Source organism: Rhamphochromis longiceps, linkage group LG8, assembly GCF_057381845.1.
Source record: "Rhamphochromis longiceps isolate RC_006_pf linkage group LG8, R_longiceps_female_GT1.1, whole genome shotgun sequence".
NCBI classification, from domain to species: Eukaryota; Metazoa; Chordata; class Actinopteri; order Cichliformes; family Cichlidae; genus Rhamphochromis; species Rhamphochromis longiceps.
The window spans coordinates 32,861,078-32,881,289 of NC_140564.1; the positions used below are offsets into that span (position 1 = coordinate 32,861,078).

Genomic DNA, 20,212 nt, shown 5'->3' on the forward strand with positions numbered 1-20,212 from the left:
AACAATCCAGGACACCAGAGAAGCATCCACCTGCATCGCTGCTAACTTATCACCCAGGAGGGTCGGCCTGATGGTGTTGAAAGCACTGGAAAAGTCAAAAAACATGACCCTCACAGTGCTCGCCGGCTGGTCCAGATGGGTGTAGACACGATTGAGCAGGTAGATGATGGCGTCCTCAGTTCCGAGACGAGGCTGATAAGCGAACTGAAGGGGATCCAGGTGTGGTCTTACTATGGGTCGCAGCTGGTCCAGGATGAGCCTTTCCAGGGTCTTCATGATGTGGGAGGTCAGTGCCACGGGCCTGTAATCCTGGGGGCCACTGGGACGTGGCGTCTTTGGTACAGGGACGAGGCATGATGTCTTCCACATCACCGGGACCCTCTGCAGACTCAGACTCAGCATAAACAGTTTATGAAAGACTCCACACAGCTGGGGGGCACAGGTCTTGAGGACAAGGGGACTCACTCCGTCTGGTCCAGCAGACTTGCCTGAGTGAAGTCTCCTCATTTGCATCTCAACCTGGTATTGAGTGAAGGTGATGGGTGGGGGAGGGGTGTCAGGAATCTCACAGGAGGCAACATGTGAAGAGAGAGGCTGGCACAGTGGTGTGGCTCTGGATTCCAGGCTGACTGCAGGTGAGGTTGTGGGGGTGGGAGCAGACACTGTGTAAAGTAATAAACATTATTTTAAAACAATATTAAAGATTAGTTGGCATAATGAGATTTGCTTCTAATTCTAAAATCTAAGGAAATAATGCTTATTTCCTTCAATTAATGGTAGAGAATTATTGTATTTGCAAAAGGAACATTGAAACAACAGAACACTTGTTTTATGAGTGTAAGACTGTTACACAAATGTTTGGAAATACCATCATAAATAAATGTACAGTTCCAGAAGTAGATGTAGATTTCTGGTCTTTTCAAAATACTCGAATGGGTAATCCTCAAATATAGAAGATACACTTTTAATAAAGAATATGATAATCATAATCACAAAATTCTATAATTCTACATGAATGTAACTTTTTTAGGCCAAACATGAGGGAGAACACTCATGGTTTTTAATTTACAAACAATGTGTAATTATACTTTCAGTGGTGAAATGGAATTGCTTGATATTGAGTTTGTTTATGTATTATTCTGCTTATGTTCCAATAAATTAAGCAGGTTTTAGATGTGGAATGGAGCAGGGAGAGAAGAGCAAGGCAGAAATAATTAAGGGCAGAAAACTGGTTTAGATCAGGCTCATGTGTGCAAATGAATTACTTGAAAAGTGGCTGCTTATGCTGCTGGGTCCACTCCCCTTTTTGTTGTGTAGCCTGCTCACACTGATGTCTTTCACTGTGTGTTGGATTAATTTTTTCCTGCCCCTTGGGACTCAGTTTTGCATGCGCTGAAAATAAATGTCTTACTTTTTAAACATTCTGCCTCTTGTGTCTTCCATTCTGGATTCTTTGAAAACCTAAACATTACACTCAGTTTGCACACTGTGACAGCCACAAGCTGATTGCTTCCATGCCACACTACACTGATGCTGTGATTCATCCTCAAGAGCCCAATAAAGGTATAGTAAAATATAAACAGACATACTTTTATTGAAATTGGACATTTATGTGTTATAAATCCTTTTTGATTGACTGTACTTATTCCACTTGGAACCTCATGCAGCACACAAAAGTATTAAACTAAAAGTTGCAGATAAATTCATTCTGCTCTGCTGCTTTGATGACGATTTTATGAATGAGGTATTGAATGAGTGTCAAAGAGAAGAAGAAAAACCTGCCAGCAAACAGGTTAATGTTACAGACAGACTTATTACAACAGTAAATGACTCAGAGTTTAAGTTTTTATTTAATTCATTTTTTCTTTCATGCAGGTAATTCCACTGAGAATTATCTTATTTACAAGAGCAGCAGGATTTTTTGGACAACTTGGAGGAATAAGTTGTTTGCATAATATTTTGTGACAATAAAAATGAAATCCCCACGTATAAAAGAGAAAAGGATGGCTTTTGACTGGGTGTAATGCGACTGTCTTAGATATGTGACAGTATTTTAACATATTGTTTGCATTATAGGAATTAGAGGGTAATTATTTTAGAAATGTAATTTTGGACACTTAGATTTAGAGAAGGACAGTAAGAGGCAGTAAAGCGATATAAACTGATGTCCGGTGCCTTTAAACTGCCAAAGAAGCAGAAGAAGGGCGTCCGTGTAGATGCCTGCTCAGAACAGAGCAGACGTAAACAAATCTTTCGTAAAATCACCGATGGCAACTGCTGTCCTGTTCGGGTCTCTGCGGGTTCCTGTAATACATGGATGGGTGAAGGCTGACGGAGGTTCGATCAGCATGACCTTCACGCTGATCGGTGATCGATTCTGCGCAGGCCCCGTTCATCTTTAAGGAGCCTACAGTTGATTTTAGAGAACAAACACGGGCATCATGAAGGAAGTGGATTGTGTTCAGCAGCGAAACACAGACAGTCTGCAGACTGGAGGGCAGCAGCTGCAGCAGCACGATGATGATGCTTTAAACCAACCTGGTAAGAGAAGTCGCATTAATTAGATTCAGTGTTTCTAGGATGGGGTAAGAGTGGCTGGAAAACTCCCGACTTATAATAAAAATTGGTCTTCTTATATAGTATGTCCAAAGAATCGATTCTCTTATTATATAATTAGAATAACTTTGTAATGACGGACCGAAAAAGATTGAATTTAAAGAGAAGGTTTAGTGCAACCCGGACTGTTTTAGAGTGGGCACACAACAGAGTTGTTTCTGTGTGATTTTATGTGCAGTGCTTTGCTGCTATTAGTAAACTGACTGCAGTCAACGAGATTCATGAAGGGATATCTATCTATCTGTCTGTCTATCTATCTGTCTGTCTATCTGTCTGTCTGTCTTTATATATAAAATTGCAACTTAAAAATGGAATTTTTAATGTCAATGAGACTTTTTAGCTGGATAAAGAAAAAATATATAAAAGTCACTTTGCAAAATACCTATTGCAGCTTTAGTCATCATGAGAAATATGTATATGTTTGACAAATTTGTCTCAGATTATAAGCAAACAAGTAATTTACAGCAGTTTAAATACAGGCATCGATTCTGACAGATGATCATTTTTTGGCACAACATCAGCAGCACAGATTTCCAGACCACTCCTCTCCCCAGAGATGTTCCTCAGTCAGCTGATAACCATAACCTGTCCAGTGTGTGTCGTGTGGGTTTAGTGGTTACAAAGTGATGTACAACTAAATAAAGTAAAAGAAATAAGAAAATGAAGTGCTGAAACAGCAAACAAACAAACAAATATGTATATATTAAGTCAAGACAACATGAAGTGAAGATTGCATAAAAACCAATAAGAAGTTGAAAAAGTTTTAACTGCTTTTTAAAAGAGTCCACAGAGTCCACAGATTTTAGGATATAATTCAGGAGGAGCTGTAGTCATGGTCTCTGTCTTGTTGGCATTTAGAAAAAGTTAAATTCAAGAGAGTCAATCACTAATCCAGGTCAAATAGTGGACTAGGGTTGACAGACCAGCTGGTGAGACATAAAACCAAAGAATTATCTGGAGCTGTTGTGGTTACACTTTATTTATTAATGTTTTTCTACCACAGCAGAGAAAAAGTGAGCGAAGGAAAGGGAAACCATCCAAGTAGAAAAGAATGGCCGAGGGAGACTCGGTTACAGACACCAAGGATGAACATTCCTGTCACATTTCCCTGAAGTCCTCCTTGTCCTTGTCCTGCAGACGAGTCTGCAGTCATAAAAAGCTGTAGCACACCTTTTACAAACAAACAATGCTCCTGCCTTATCTGTGCCCTCTGATAACTTTTTATTTTTATTTTTTTAATTAAAATTGTTTAAAATTGTATTTGATTTTAGTTTTTTCTGATAAATAATCATGCAGCATTACAGTTTTGCTCACATCATGTTTTTCTGACTACGGTATTATTAGAAAAATGTAGACTTTTTTTAAAAATAATAAATAAAAATTTGGGGTGACAGTTGAACTTGTCTGTTTCAGTGTCTTCTGCCGAAGTCCAGCAGCTGTTTGTAGTTAAAGAAGAAATTCCTCCTGAATGGTCTCCCAGTTTGGACCAGCAGGATCGAGAGCTGCTCCACATAAAGGAGGAAGAGGAAGAAATCTGGACCAGTCATGAGGGAGGACCGCATAATGGGCAGGAGGAGGCTGAAATCACAGGTGTCCTGTTCACTGCTGTTCCTTTGAAGAGTGAAGATGATGAAGAGAAACCTGAGTCTTCAGATATTCATCAGAGCCAAACTGGAAACTGCACAGAGGCAGAATCTCCGAGCAGCTGCTCAGCTGAAAAGATAAAAGCTGAAGCTGGTGCAGAGGACTGTGGAGGACCAGAATCAACCAATGGCACAGACTTAAAAAGTAATTTACAACCAAAAACTGATGAAAAAACTTCAGACTCCTCTGAGACAGAAGTCAGTAATAATGACGATGAAGATTGGCAGGAACCTTTGTCAGATTATGCACCTGAAACTGAAGACAGTGATAACAGCTGGAAGGAGAGCAGTGCACTCGGGAGTGAAGTTTGTGATGGAAAATGTAGCCAGTCTGAAAATCTAAAGGGACACAGGAGAGATCATACAGGACAGAAGGCATTTTGTTGTGGCGTTTGTGGTAAAAGATTCACCCGACAAGGGGATCTAAAGAGACACCTGAGGGTCCACACGGGAGAGAAGCCATTTGATTGCAGTTTTTGTGGCAAAAGATTTAAACAGCAGGGGGTTCTTAAGAGTCATATGAGAATTCACACTGGAGAAAAGCCCTTTGCTTGCGATGTTTGTGGAAAAAGATTTATCCATCAGTCAAATCTCAAGTCACACACCAGAGTTCACACGGGAGAGAAACCATTTAGTTGTAGCATTTGTGGTAAACATTTTACAGAACAGGGGAGTTTGAAGAGGCACAGAGGAATCCACACAGGACAGAAGCCCTTTGGATGTGGCATTTGTGGGAAAACATTTAGCCGGAAGACACATTTTAATATACACATGACCGTCCACACGGGAGAAAAACCATTTGACTGTGGATTTTGTGGTAAAAAGTTTAGCCAGAAGACACACTTTAAGATCCACATCAGAGTCCACACAGGAGAGAAGCCCTTCAGTTGTGATGCCTGTGGAAAAAAATTTAGACTTCAGTATAACCTTAAAAGACACATGAGAGTCCACTCGGGAGAAAAACCATTTGGCTGTGATGTTTGTGGTGAAAGATTTACAGAGCAGGGGAGTCTTAAACGGCACAGTGCAGTTCACACTGGAGAGAAACCATTTTGCTGTGACGACTGTGGTAAAACATTCAGTCGAAATACGCATCTTAAGAGACACATGCGGGTCCACACGGGAGAGAGGCCTTTTGGTTGTGACATTTGTGGTGAAAAATTTACCGAGCAGGGGGTTCTGAAGAGTCACATGAGAGTTCACACAGGAGAGAAGCCATTCGGGTGTGACGTTTGTGGGAAGAGATTTAGACATCAGTATACACTTAAAAGACACACGGGTGTTCACACAGGGGAGAAACCGTTCTCCTGTGGTGTTTGTGGCGAAAGATTTACGAGACAGGGGAATCTAAAGAGACACATGCGTATTCACACATAATAATCTGCACTTCCATGCTTGTAAAATCAGCAACTGTATCAGTAAGAAGTACGTGATTTCATTGTATTTGTAAACTTTTTTATGTGTGTATTTTAAAGTTTATAATAAAAAAAGAACTTACCCAGGATGGTGGGTATTTATGATGCTTTGCTTCAGATGATATCTGATTATTCTGTGATGTTATTTTTTTATGCTGTGAGCTGTCAGTCATTCACAAACTGAGACTACCTATATTACAGGTGTCAAACTCAAAGATCTGGAGCCAACTCTACCTCTTTGCACATTTGATTCTGATTTGTATGTTTTTAAAATCATTGTGTTGAATGTTTCTTTTCCCTGCAGAAACGTCTCAGGTTCTTTTTCAACCCCTTTTCTGATTTATAAATTATTACATCATGAAGAAAGGTGAAGAAATGGCCATAAACAGCTGCAGTGTTTTCAGTTATGGAGAGGCCATATAGAGGGGTCATAGTAAGTGACCCCAGCTTTTGTGCTGTTATTTGCACTTCTACAGAAAATGTCTCTCCTGCTTTGTAGAATTTCAACTTTAAGACATATTTTAGCACTTTTATAGCTGTGGCTACATTTCTCTAAGTGTATTGTGGGTCTATGGCTGTACTTATGCTTGCTGGTTCATGGTGTGGTTTAAAATAGGTTGTTTATGTGTCAATTTGTTGTGTGACCTGTAAAGGTGGCCCATATACAGGTTTAATAATGATGTGGAATTACTTGTTGCAGTATTATTTTAGATCTAAATCTAATGGGTCTTACTGAACAGTTTAGTTGATAACCTCTTTTCTGTGGACATACCTTGTGTGAGTGCAACCCATGCCCAACTGCACATCACTGACAGTATGAATATCTTCTCACTTTGTTTTTCAAAGTGAGCTGAGCCAAATACCTCCACCTGAGGCACAGGTGAGAACACATATATTTACATTTTAGGTTTAGGAATCATGTAAACAGTGTCCATTGGTGTAAAAAGTTAAATATATTGGATAAGAAATAAAACATGTTATCACCACAGCAGAGAACTTCTGAAAAAAATGTTTAGACAGTGTTGTAGATGATTCCATTAAAAATGCATCAGCAGAGCAAACAAACACTATACCCACACAGAGACTACAGATCGTCACCATATTAGGTGTTCTTTAAGTCTTTTATGGTCTCTGGCAATATCCAGTTTTTCATATTTAGCCAAAAACATTTGGACACAGGACCTGAGAGAAAAAACATGTCCTGGTTTCAGCAGCCTGTTCTCCTTTGTTCTCCCTTGTTCCTCTTTCCCCCCCCTCTCTCTGTCTTGCTCTCAGGTGGAGTAGGGGCAGTGCCTTGGCTCACTGTACCACCCATGGGTGGAGCTGCCCTACTTTCTGGTCCAGCCTGCACATCTGCTTCCCATTTTCTCATCACCCCTCTGGAATAAAAGCCCAGCTGAAACATTCACTCTTTGCCTCTCAGATTTCCAAACCTGATTACTTGTTGGTAAGTGGTTCCTAGTTCTCCAGTCCAGTACTCATACTGGAATACTCACTTGTCCTCCCACACTCCACCCCTTCTGCCCTCCAGAACCATCATCTGCCTTCCCCATCAGTACATCTAAATTAATCTAATCAGTCAGCAGATACTGGTTTAAGGACCCCCTACTTCCCTGTCCAGTTCTCCTAGAGTGACGATCTGTCTCCTGGAGTCTCCTCCACGCTGGGAGACATAGCAAACCTTCTAGCACTGCTACATATTCATGTGCCATCCTGGAGGATTTGGACTAGCTGTGCAACCTCTCTAGGGTCCAAATATCGCCTCAAGCTACCAGTAGTGACACTGATCCTAGCCAAATGCAAAACTATTGAAAAAAATAGTCAGAAAAAATGAGAGTGGCCTCCACCTGTAACACCATAACTGTTTGGGGGGTTGTCTCATCATTGCCCCTCTATATCCCAGATGTTTAACTGATTAACTAATTCTATACTGCGATTAAAAAGTGCTCTTTTAAGTTTTTAGGACAGTGTATTATGTGTCTGCCTGTGTTGTATACAGTATTCGTAGCTCTTGAAAATGAGACACTGAGCTCAATGTGATTGTCTGTTTAAATAAAGGATTTAAAAATAAATCAACCAACCAACCAACCAAAAAATAATAAATAAATAAATAAATAAATAAATAAATAAATAAATAAATATCATGATGTTTATTTCAAATTAATTACTCTTAAGAAACCAAATGATCAACTTTCCAAGGGAGGCTCAAAGCCACAACTGGATTTATCTAAGATTCAATATGAAACCTAACCCTTTCATTTAAGACAGAATTTTGTTGTAATGAAATTAACATACAGAAATTAAAAGTGCAAAAGATAAGCTAACGATAAGCTAATTTATATATCTAGAAAAATAAATGTTAACATAAATAAATGTTAAATGCCAGAAGTGATGCCAGAAGACATTTTTAAACAGACTTCTTTCCTGCGAAAAACACTTTTGACCTATGGTTCTATTTATTTCTTTTTTTAGAAGCCATAAAATTCTTTTTAGAGTTAGAAAAGTTTTGTATCTAATTTGTGGATACAAAACTTTAAAGGAAATATCACGAGGTTGGTTACAAAGTACTCCTGTCAGGTACAATGAATTTTAATTTTCTCAGTGAAGTCCCACGCTGTGACAGGATTCATAAATCTGCAGGTTTCCCCACAGCTGTGATTTTTTTTAAATCTCGTGGTCGCTGCGGTGACCTGGGATAAAGGTGCCCGAGCGGATGCCTGCTCAGAAAACGCAGGAGACACGTCAACAAATCTTCCCCCAAAAAAGAAGTCAAGGAGAGTGGACGCCCTGTTGGAGTCCGTGTCTGTGACACATTCATGCATCAGGTCCGGACAGACATGCAAACATCGCGTCTGTGTTCGGAAGTCGATTCCGCGCAGGCCTGGTTCGTCTGAAAGGAGCCCACAGTTTGTTTTAAAGAAGAGGATAGCCGCTGACAGCATGGACGAAGTGGATTATCTGCAGCAGTACGCCGCTGACAGCCTGCCGTTTGAAGAAAAACCAGAGATCAAACCGCTCGGACTCCATCAGCTGCAGGATGCTGATATTAACCGAGCCGATGGTGAGAATAATCTCAGATTTTATTTGGAGAAAACCGCTAACTAGCTGCTAGCTCGCCGTAGGGCTGGATAAATTTGGTTTTAATCTAAGATGTTTGATATGAAGACACAATCAGGTCCTTAACGGGTCTTTAAAATGATTTAAAAACAGCCTGAGATGGATAGCAACCGATATTACACAGTGTCGTTTATTTATTGAACAAAAATCTGAACCCAAATGAAGAAACAGTTTGTGGACAACTAAATGCACTCCATGATTCAGCCGCTGCAAAACCACCTTTAGCAGAAATAACTTGAAGTCGCTGTTGTGTGACTTCGGAGGAATTTTTGGCCCACTCTCCTTCAGGGCATTGCTTCAGCTCATTGAGGTTTGCGGCATTCATGTATGCACAGCTCTCTCTTAAGGTCCCGCCGCAGCATTTCAGTCAGTCTGAAGTCTGGACTTTGATCGGCCATTGCAACATGTCCATTCTTCCCTTTTTCAGCCTGTCTGTTGCAGATTTTCTGCTGTGCTTGGCATCGTTGTCCTGTTGCATGACCCAGTTTACACCAAGCTTTAGCTGTCAGACAGATGGCCTCACATTTGACTCCTGGCTGCAGCCTACTAAGCAGTAAGGATGTGCCCAGTTTTTCATGCATTGCTTCTGTGCATGCATAAAGAGTCTGTAGTGTGGGGTGTTTATTACCAAGAACATTAAATAAGCCAAATAATTATAGTTGGTTCTCACAACAAGAGAAAGTGATAACAGTGTCAAACCTGAATATAATACATTTAAATGAGCAACAGGCTCAAAGTATCACTTCTGTGATGTGCAGCTGTTGCATGAGAAATACGTTTTTTGCCATGTTTTGCTCTGTTGACTTATTTGCAGTGCTAGGGTGGCCTATACACAGGTGTGTGGTGTCGATGCATCATTACAGGGACCCCAAATATCAATATTTTATGAAATTAATTAAAATACTTGTTAAACATGCATTAAATTGGCTCAACTGAAAAACCATCCAACACTGGACCCTTAACTTGACAGATCTACCTCGTACTTCAGGGTAAGCTAATCGTTCAGTCACATGAGTACAAATTAGACAGCAACCTCCTTACATCTACAAAAATAGTGATTGTGTTTTGTATTTTTCACATTCTGCATATTCTGGTTGCCCAGAGCTTGAAGTTGTTGCACTCATGACCACTTTTGGTTCCAAGGTCACGGGTAGTCTGATTGGAGGAAACCTTTCTGCAAACAGTTGCAGTCTGACTTGGACTTGAGTCCACAGACGTGTGATTCTTGACAATTTATTACATGCAATTGCATATAATTGCCAACCTGACTCCATTTAGCTGCAGACTAATTAATAATTGAAGCGAGATAAACTTTGTCTTATTAGATAAAACTGATATTGACGAAGTTTAACTTTGGCGACATAATTTGCAGTTAAAAAAGGCGATGAATTGAAATATGTTGTTGCAGTACTCGGCATATCGCAAAATATAAAAAATTCAAATGTTGTTTTATTGTGAAAATACAGCATTGTGTAGTGTCTGCTGGTGATTGCCACATCTACTTATTTCTGTTAATATTTTGATATTCTTTCTATATACCTACCACGTGTTCCTCTTGCATCTCTGACTGACATGACTATAAGTCTTCTCAAGCCGGCTAACATACAGAAATCCAGGTTATGCAGAACTTGTTTTATAATACGCCTGACTGTATTCACAGCTTAAACATATCAGGGCATAATAAAAACCCGTGTGCTCCTTAGCAGGTGTTCAGTCTATGTCTGACGTGAACAGCAACACGTGACGTAGTCCACAGTTTCAGAAACTTAGCCTACATGTAGAAGCACTATGTGGAAAAACTGCCTCCACAGCAGTTGCAACGTAGCATCCAGGAGTCAAACGTGAGGTCACCTGTCTAACAGCTGAAGTTTGGCCTGAACTGGGTTATATAACAGGACAGTGATTCCAAGCACAGCAGCAAATCTGCAACAGACTGGCTGGAAAAGGGGGCAGAAAGGTGTTGCAATGGCCTAGTTGAAGTCCAGGCTTCAGCTTGATTGAAATGATGTAGTGGGACAGGGGTGCCCAATCCCGGTCCTCGAGAGCTACCGTCCTGCAGCTTTTAGATGCATCCCTACTCCAACACAGCTGAATCAAATGGTTTGATTACCTCTTCAGCATGCCATCGTGTTTGGCAAAGGCCTGATAACAAGCCATTCATTTGATTCAGCTGTGTTGGAGTAGGGATGCATCTAAAAGCTGCAGGATAGTAGCTCTCGAGGACTGGGATTGGGCAGCCCTGTAGTGGGACCTTAAGAGAGCTGTGCATAAATGAATTCCTGCAAACCTCAATGATCTGAAGCAACACAGTAAAGAGGAGTGGGCGAGAATTCCTCCACAACAGTGTGAGCCTGATAAAGTCATACAGAACATGATTACTTAAAGTTAGCGCTGCCATACATGCTTCTACGAGCACAGGCTTTTATCGGGTTGTTAAACCAACACAGGGTTTGGCAAACCAGCCACGAACATGTTCACATAATGGAGCCTTTGTGTGCCGTGCATGACAAAACGCAAACGCAGACATGTCTACAGCAGAGCAGCGCATTTCACAAAGAGCAAACTAACATTAGAAAATGGAAGAAGAGGTTGAACACGTAATACACCTCACACACACTTAGGGCTGCCACGATTTGTCGACTAGTCACGATTACGTCGACTATCAAAATCGTCGACGACTGATTTAATAGTCGACGTGTCGTTTGAAGCTTTGTAAGATCGCAAAAGACGCAGGAATAATAGCAGGATTTAAGAGTGTAATAACGGACAAACAGAAGATGGCAGCACTGCATGTACAAGGATGCCAGCTGCCGTTAAACCCCGAAGAAGAAGAAGAAGCTGTGTCCCAGAATTCATAGCGCGGCCCAGCTCATTTTCCAACAATGGCGGCAGCTAGTTAGTTTTAATATTACTCTTATTATTCTTTCTGGGTCACAAAATAAACGTTTAACATATTTTCAGGCGAGAATGTAGCTGTGTAAACCTCAAATATCTGCTCAGTTTATCAGGACACCACATATTTTCAAAAGCGCTCCGACGTTTTCGGAGACGTCTGTTACCCACTAGCTCGATAGCTAGCTGGGGGCTAGGCTTACTAGAGCCGTGAGAACACCGGACTCCCGGCAAATTGTTTTCAAACCCACCGCCGTCTTTCGCGACTCAGGTTAAATATATATGAGTCACTTAGATAAATTAAAAATGTTGTTGTTTGGCTTTTTTTTTTTTTTTTTTTTTTTAGTATTTTATTTGTTCCTGAGTAAATCGGTTTGGCTGAGATTAAAGTTAGTTTTTACACAGCTGAATAAACGTCAAGCAGACAGCTGATTATCAGAAGTGTGAGATGCTGGAGAATATACCCCGGTGTCCTGTTATATTTTAGATAGCAAGGAGTTTATTCAACTTTACCGAAACAATCTGCAAATTTCATTAAAATTGAATAAACTATCATCTTGTCTTTATTTTTAGTTAGCACCTTAAAAGCTTAAAGCTGTAAGCTAATGATAGTTATAGAAGAGCAGATGCTGCTGGTGCAATAAGCTGTAGTTTTACGTCCAGTGGATGATGATCTGATTAGTCGACTAATCGCATAAATAATCGGTGACTAGTCGACTATCAAAATAATCGTTTGTGGCAGCCCTACACACACTGTGTGTAGCATTAAAAAGCACTGTTCATAGTGAGTACACGTTAGTGTGCTGTGGGTTTGTAAGATCTTTAAAGTTATATTCAGTCTGTTTAACGCCTTTTATTCTGAAGCAATGTGTCAAATACGAACCATAAGTCGTAGGAGGCCATAAGTCAAATATGAGCCCATTTGTGTGATGGCTTAAAGCTTGGCTGAAACTGGGTCATGTGGTAGGACAAAAGAAAATCTGCAGTGGAATGGCTGTTGCAATGGTTTAGTCAAAGTCCGTGTGTGTCTGCAGCAAAGCAGAGTATTTCACAATGAAGAGCAAACTGTAGTATTAGGGAAAAAGTAGGAAGAGGTTAGATGCAACACAGATCACAGTGTGTAAGTGTGATGGGAAAAGCACAGTTATTAATCTGTGCATGCTTTGCGTGGTCACCAGTTCTGGAAAAAAAATTGTATACATTCAACAGCTGAGAGGAAAGCTGGCAAAAATGCTGACCGTGCAAGTTATTAGACTCATTAGTATCTCAGTCGAGTCCGGACTTGCTGAAGACTCTCCTCTTTAGGCTGCAGAGTCCGTGCTTTCATAAAGGAATCTCAAGTTTCGGTCCATCTGACCACAGAACAGTTTTCCACTTTGCTTCCGTCCAGTTTAAAGAGAAGACTTTGGCCTTTCTGGGTCCTGTTCACATGTGCCTCCTTCTTTACATGATGGAGCTTTGACCTGCATGTGCGGATGGCACCGTGAGCTGTGTTCAGACAGTGATTTCTTGAAGTGTTCCTGAGCTCATGCACTGACTTCCATGACAAAATTTCCTTTTAATTCAGTGCCGCCTGAGGGCATGAAGATTACGAGCACCCAATATAGATTTTCAGACTCTCCGTTGTGCACAGAGATGTTCAAATTCTCCAAAATTTTACATTCTTCTAAAAAAAAAGTTCCAAAGTTTGCAGCTTAGTAAACCTCTGCCCATCTTTACTTCTGAAAAACTCTGCTTCTCTAAGATGTTCTTTTTATAACCAATCATGTTACTAACCTGCTCCCACTGGGTTACAAAAAAGAAATATGGTTGAATTATGTTTCTTATTTGCATTTTACATAACATTCAAACCTTTTTGAAATTAAGTTTTTAAAATTTCAAGAAATAAAAGTTCTATGTTAGGGTTAGATCACCATATTGAGTCTTATAGAAGAATTAATTAGATTTAAAGTTTAAAGAAAAATAAGAAACTATATTTCTTTGGTCATCAGGGAAAAACAAAGCTTAAGTTGGTTTTACAATCTTTAGACAGGTCCATCTGAGATCATCTGTTCATCTGAGAAACAGCACTGTTTTCCAGGTGGTGGTGGTTTTGTATGTCCCATATCTTGACCGTAACCTTCTGTGGAGGTTAGGTTTGCAGTAATTTTTATGTAACCTGGTACAAAGTTAGCTTGTAGTTCAGACTTTGTTGTAGAAAAATAAGTCTTGGCAGACTAACCGTGTGGAGCAAACTGGAGCTTCTCATTGTTTAAACCACCATGTCAGAAGATGTAGATCTATGTTTGTGGAACAGATGTTACTCAGCTTCAGATTGCCCTGAATTAAGCAGAGAAAATGACTGAAATTACTGAAAGTGGCACAGGATCTCTCTGATGCATTTCTTTTAAAACCTGGAAGGATATAGTGGTGAACAATCTTCTCCAAAAAATCTTGAATGATCGTGACAGGAGATGACTGAAGCGTTTGAAGTCAGATTGAGGGAAAAAAAAAAAATCAACAGTGGAACTCTCGGCTGTGTTTTAATAGTTAAATAGCATTTCCACATGCACAATGGAAAGAGTATTCAAGGGATGGGGACTAAACAGCTGCTGAGCTTTAAGAAAACCATTAAAAAGGGCTTCAGTTTGGTAGAGAGCATACTGATTGAAAAAGGTCATGTGGTCTAAGTCCAGATTTACCTGATCCTGAGTGATGGCTGCATCTGGTGGTGAAGAGAGGCTGATTAGTTGATGCACCTGTCATCGGCCCTTCTACTATATGCAACCAGCTGGGCAGTGTTAAGGTCTAAGCTTGCTTTAGTGGGTTAGTTCAGAAACAATGTGTTCAAACACTAAGGTCACCTGACTACCTAAATATTCTGAATGACCTTGTCATCGTTGAATGTTTTTGTTCCCTAATTGAATGTGCATGTTTAAAAACGACAGTGCCAGGGACCATGAAACGCCATCTTTACACATGCAAGTAAAGGTATAATTTGCAAAAAAACCCCAGCTGCTACTATTGTTCTAGCAAGATATTAACTCATGGTTTTTAATATAAGATAGACAATGATCATTACATTACAGTAATGTTTATAATTACTAAAACAGTATTAAATGATCCTCACCCATAGAAATGTGTATACTTGTAAATGTGATGTGTATTTTTAGTTGAATAACTGGTGACTGGTAAATCTTGATATACTCTATTCTAGAGCTGGGCGATATATCGAGTTTTTAAAACATATCGATATATTTTTATACGAGATATAAGATGTGACAATATCCTTTATATCGATATAGTCTATGTTACGTTATAATTATAGTTGTGGAGCCGCAAGTTTGCCTCTCTTTCGTCCACTTTTGTCTCTACGCAACGTTACTCCGCCTCGCCTTCACTGAAGACAACTCCCCCTCCTACCCCATCGCTTCACGTGCAGGCAGCGACAAGACGGACACGGCAAATCTCCGTTAACGAGTTACTGCGCATCGCCCCATGCGTGGGGCTGGACGGCGTCAACGTGCTAACGAGCTAAACATGCTAACGAGCTAACCGTGCTAACGAGCTAACCGCGCTAACCCTAAAATCCTTTCATTCTCTCAAAAGTTGATAGCGCGCCTTATGTATGAATTCTGGTTGTGCTTGGTGGCCGCGAACCGATTTTATGTGGTACACGGCGTTCAGCAATCTGTCAAAAATGTTTGAGTACGACTTTGGTAAGCTACGGAGCTGCACCGCTTGATAGATTGTCGGCGCATTACGGCTACCGAGGAGCTTCGCGGAGTGATACGTACTGTGCATCAACGTAATATTACCGTATTGTGTGTGTATAAGGACCATAAATGGCACCTGTAAGAGACGTGGTTATGAAGCGGATTTCAAACTCCAGGCTGTCAGTCACACAGTAAAACTTGGGAACAGAGCAGCTGTGAAATCTGTCTGTCTTTGTTATTACGCTCAGCGTCTTTTAGTTTACATTTTGACTGCACAATTGTGAGCTCTTTGTTTAGCACAAAAACAACCTTGTTTTCTTTTATTTATGGAGCATTATTATTTAATGAATGCTCATAATTTAATTTTGAGTAATTTTTCATGTACATCTGTGCTGTATGTTAATAAAAGTGCCTGTGTGACATCTGGGACACAGCTTTGACTAAGAACTCTTTTTGTTCTTACTTTATGGCTTAAAAAAAATATCGAGATATATATCTTATATTGCCATCCAGCTAAAAAATATCGAGATATGAATTTTGGGTCATATCGCCCAGCCCTACTCTATTCCTAACATCATACTTTGCTGTGCAGTATAATTGGACCAGTTTGTCTGGCTCACACTCTGGGCACCACTAGCTCACTTGGAACTGTTGATGGATGCAGTCTGAATACATAAACTGTCGGCTTATCGTGAGCTGGAAGTAATGGCTGGTTATTGGACCCGTACAGTGTGTGTAGAGGAATTGCAGGATCTGGCTGCCCGGAGAGACTGATTAAGGCTACGTACACGGGTGTTTTTAAAACGCAGATTTTTCTGTGCGTTTGCACCTTTCGTCCTCACGTAAACGGTGTTTTCGGTAACTGAAAACGGAGATTTTTAAAAACGCCTGCTAGGGTGGATATTTTTGAAAACTTCGTTTTTGCGTTTACGTGTGGACGAGGAAAACGGAGAAAATGCAGCGTCAAAGGTGTGCGCATTTTTTGACGTCACACTGTGCGCCACGTTATTGTTTCGGTGAAATGAATTTCTACAATGGCGGACTTAAACAAAATACTGTTACTGTTAATTTTACTCTCTGCAGTGTTTAAATGCTGACATACACACAGTTACTGTCCCTCCACACATACCACTCAGTTCTGCTTCTATGCCCCAGCTTTGTTTACTTTTTCCCACCAAGGCTTCTAGACTTCTGATTGGCCAACATTTCTACACAGTTAGGAATATATCGCCACCTGTTGCTTTTACATGTTCCTAGTAGTGTTTTCCTTTAATTTTGCGTTTACGTGTGGATGGGATTTTTAAAGAAACAACAACAAAAAAACGGAAAATCTCCATTTTCAAAAATACCCTTGTGCGTGTGGACGTAGCCTAAAACTCAGTGAATACGTGGTGTGAGTTAAAACGCACTACAAGGATTTCAAACTGCTGAGGATGAGTGTCGGTGTATTTCAAATCGGTTATCGATGTAAACGTGTTTCATTGTTGCCTGCAGATATTCAGCAACTTGTGGTGATCAAAGAAGAGGCTCCATGGGACCAGCATTACTCGGAACACCTCTACATAAAGACGGAGCAGGAGGAACTGCTGGCCAGTCAGGAGGGAGAGCATCTTAATGGGTTCGAGGAGACTGAAATCACCGGGTTTCCATTCAATATTCTAGTAAAGAGTGAAGATGATGAAGAGAAACCTCATTTTTCACAGCTTCATAAAAGCCAAACTAAAGACTGCACGGCGGCTGAGCCTCCAAGCAGCAGCTTGACTAAATGGATTAAGATAGAAACTTACGGAGAGGACGGTAGATCACTAGAACTAGCCAGGAAACCTGATCCCAGTACTCATTTACAAACAAATATTGTTAAAGGGGCTTCTGACTCTTCAGAGACGGAGGTCAGTGATGAGGATTGGCAGGGCCCGTTGTCAGATTCTGGACCTGAAACTGAAGACAGTGAAAATGGAAAGCTCGAGTCGGGCGTTCCTAGTGAGGCGGGACATAACACTCCGAAAAAAAACTTTAGCTGCTCTGCGTGCGGTAAACATTTTGTCTACAAGCAGTCTCTTAAGAGGCACATCAGACGTAATTCAGAAAATGGTTCTTCAGGCTGTTTGGATAACATGAAATGTTTTAAACGGAAGCAAAGCATAGACTCGCACATCAAAATTTACACGGGAGAGAAACCGTTTGGCTGTGGGTTCTGTGGCAAAAGAGTTAAGTACCTGTACAATCTTAAATCACACATGAGGGTCCACACGGGAGAAAAGTTATTTGGCTGTGACATTTGTGGAAAAAGGTTTACGCATCACCAGAATCTGAAGACTCATGTGACAATCCATTCAGGGGAGAAACCGTTTGTGTGCGATATTTGTGGCAAAAGAGCAAGGCATCAGAATAATCTAAAGATACACATGATAGCCCACACAGGAGAAAAACCGTTTGGGTGCGACGACTGCGGTAAAAGATTTAAACGGAAGACTCATCTGACGACGCACATGACCGTCCACACGGCAGAAAAGCCATTCGGCTGCGACGTGTGTGGCAAAAGATTTAACCGCAAATCCCACCTTAGGACGCACATGATCGTTCACACTGGGGAGAAACCGTACGGTTGCGATGTTTGTGGCAAGAAATTTAACCGAAAAACGCACCTGGAGTCTCACATCACGGTTCACACAGGAGAGAAACCGTTTGGTTGCGCCATTTGTGATCAAGGATTTACTCAGCAGGGAAGTTTAAATCGACACATGAGATTTCACTTGGGGTAGAAACGTGGTCACAGTCACGGAGTTTGGTCTGAAAGGGTCAAAGTGTCGCTGAAAGCCACAGCAGAGGCTCTGAGAGTTATTGCTCTCTTCATCTGGGTCTACAGTTTCGAGACTATCTTTTTGTTTTTGTGATTAATCTTGACATTTTATGTTACAAGTTAAGAATTGTGGCAGCACGGTGGCGCAGCAGTTACCACAGTGCTGCCCCACAGAAAGATTTGAACCTACTTCCCCTCTGGGGCACCCTGTGTGGATGCCCTTGGACTTCCTCAGGGTACCCCAGCTTTGTGCCACAGTCAGAGGACATGCTTGTTAGATAAATGGGTAACTCTAAATTTGCCTTAACTGTGAATGAGTGTGTCTGGTTGTCTGGACAGGCCCTGTACCCCTCTGTGGGAGCTGTTAGGGCTCCAGCCCCACAACCCTGCACTGGATTGGCAAGAGCAGTTAAAGTGATCGGCTGTAATGACATAATTTATGGATTCAGTCATCTCCTGCGTTGGATGAGGCTCTGGTCTCTTTATCGTCCTGCAGTGCTTTTTGTTTGTTTGTTTGTTTTGTAGGTGTCCCAAAACTATTTACTGGCCATTCTTGGCCCCTGCTTCATGAAACACGACTTTACAATTTCATTGTACCTGTGACAATGACAATAAAGAATATTCATTCATATATTCATTCATTCATTCATTCATTCATATTCATTTAAATAAAACTTTAAAAAAACCTGTGGCTCACAGTGTCCCGGAGCCCGCAGAAGACTCTCTTTTGAGCTGATGTAAGACTTCAGTGTGGAGCATTAACAAGTATTCTGTTGTTGTGGATGGTTTGTCTCTTCCTGCCATATGATGGCATTTGTCTCTGCCTGTCAGGGACATTCAGCACGAACTGTTACTGTGAGCAGCCAAACAAACGCTGTCTACGCTGGGAGAATTTGGATTATTGTTAACTCTGAGGTGCCTCTGATTTTGTTTGCTTTCTCTGAGCATTTGGAGCGAGAAATGCCGACTGAAGTCAGACTCATCAAGCGGATGGTTTACAAGGTGCAGCGCTCCACCAGCTGGAAAGCTTAAGACAGTCAACAAAGTTTGACCACAAAATTAATTCTGTTTTGTACGTTTGTCTCCTAATCATGTCTCCAGCTGTCACAGCTGCACTGATTCAGCACTTGTATCTCCTAATCCAGCCGTTATTTTTCATTTATTCATCATTATTTATAATTATTAATCTTTTTTTTATTATTTTGATTAACCTAATGATCATTGGAGAAAAATGTTTCCCTCTGTGCTGATTTTGTTTGAGATAATTGACTGAAGCATTTTGTGTGTTATGAATTTGGGAGAACATTCATGGATCTATAATCCTGAAAATTTCAATAATTTCCTAAATGATGATCAAAACTAAATGTAACATTTTGGCTGAAGATGATGAATTGAAAAATATTAATTTAATGTTTGTATTTATTGGATTCCTTAATTGAATTTAGGTGAAAGTTACCTAATTAGTATTTGAAATTATTTTTAGGGGAAAATTTACACTTAAAAAAAAAAAAAGAGATAATGAAGGATTTATTTTTTTAATTAATTTTGAGTTTGAACCAACATGTAGCGTCATTAGTAGCCTTGCACTTTACGTTTTTTCCACATTTTCAGCCTCAAGCTTTGAGTTTTGACTTGATCACCACTTTGGTTTGTCCAGCAGATGGCAACAGTGTGACAAAAAAAGAGATGCAAGGCTGGCACTCTGTTTGCTGTTGTATACTTGTGTTGTTCATGCATCTTTAGTTATTAATCAAGTCAAGACAATAGCTTGTTTATTATAAATTTGAAAGAATGACAGTGTTACATTAAAGTGTGTAAATGAAAATAAACCCTTTTCCCACCAAGTCCAGTGTTGGTTTCATTTTCTCGATTGTTGAACTTGTTGAGAAAACCGAGATGAAGCTAAGCTCCTGTTGTGCAAAGCATTTGATAAGAAATGCAGCAGTGTGCATTTACAGCGTGTTTAAAAACAGATTCTAATGTTTGCACACAAAATGATTCATAACTGGTTCTTTGTCTTTGCCTTCCAAGATT

At 40.4% G+C, this 20,212-nt stretch overlaps 1 protein-coding gene and 1 pseudogene across 2 annotated transcripts; both read left to right on the plus strand.

Annotated features, from left to right (window-relative positions):
* Positions 1-2,217: 2,217 nt before the first annotated feature.
* Positions 2,218-6,495, plus strand: LOC146664113 (uncharacterized; annotated as a pseudogene). Its single transcript, XR_014913096.1, has 2 exons — positions 2,218-2,541; positions 4,030-6,495. The product of XR_014913096.1 is annotated as an uncharacterized LOC146664113 (transcript).
* A 1,901-nt stretch (positions 6,496-8,396) lies between these two features.
* LOC146664114 (uncharacterized) lies at positions 8,397-19,342 on the plus strand. The gene is made up of 2 exons (XM_085417173.1): positions 8,397-8,735; positions 16,873-19,342. Exons 1-2 carry the CDS (start codon positions 8,615-8,617, stop codon positions 18,138-18,140), a joined length of 1,389 nt encoding a protein of 462 aa, XP_085273299.1. The 5' UTR covers positions 8,397-8,614; the 3' UTR covers positions 18,141-19,342.
* The last annotated feature ends 870 nt before the right edge of the window (positions 19,343-20,212 follow it).

Excerpts from the sequence above, each read along its gene's own strand:
- LOC146664114 (XM_085417173.1), top strand. The coding sequence starts at position 8,615 with ATGGACGAAGTGGATTATCTGCAGCAGTACGCCGCTGACAGCCTGCCG. Across the intron at positions 8,736-16,872 it reads TGATATTAACCGAGCCGATG|ATATTCAGCAACTTGTGGTG; the intron begins GTGAGAATAATC and ends TGTTGCCTGCAG.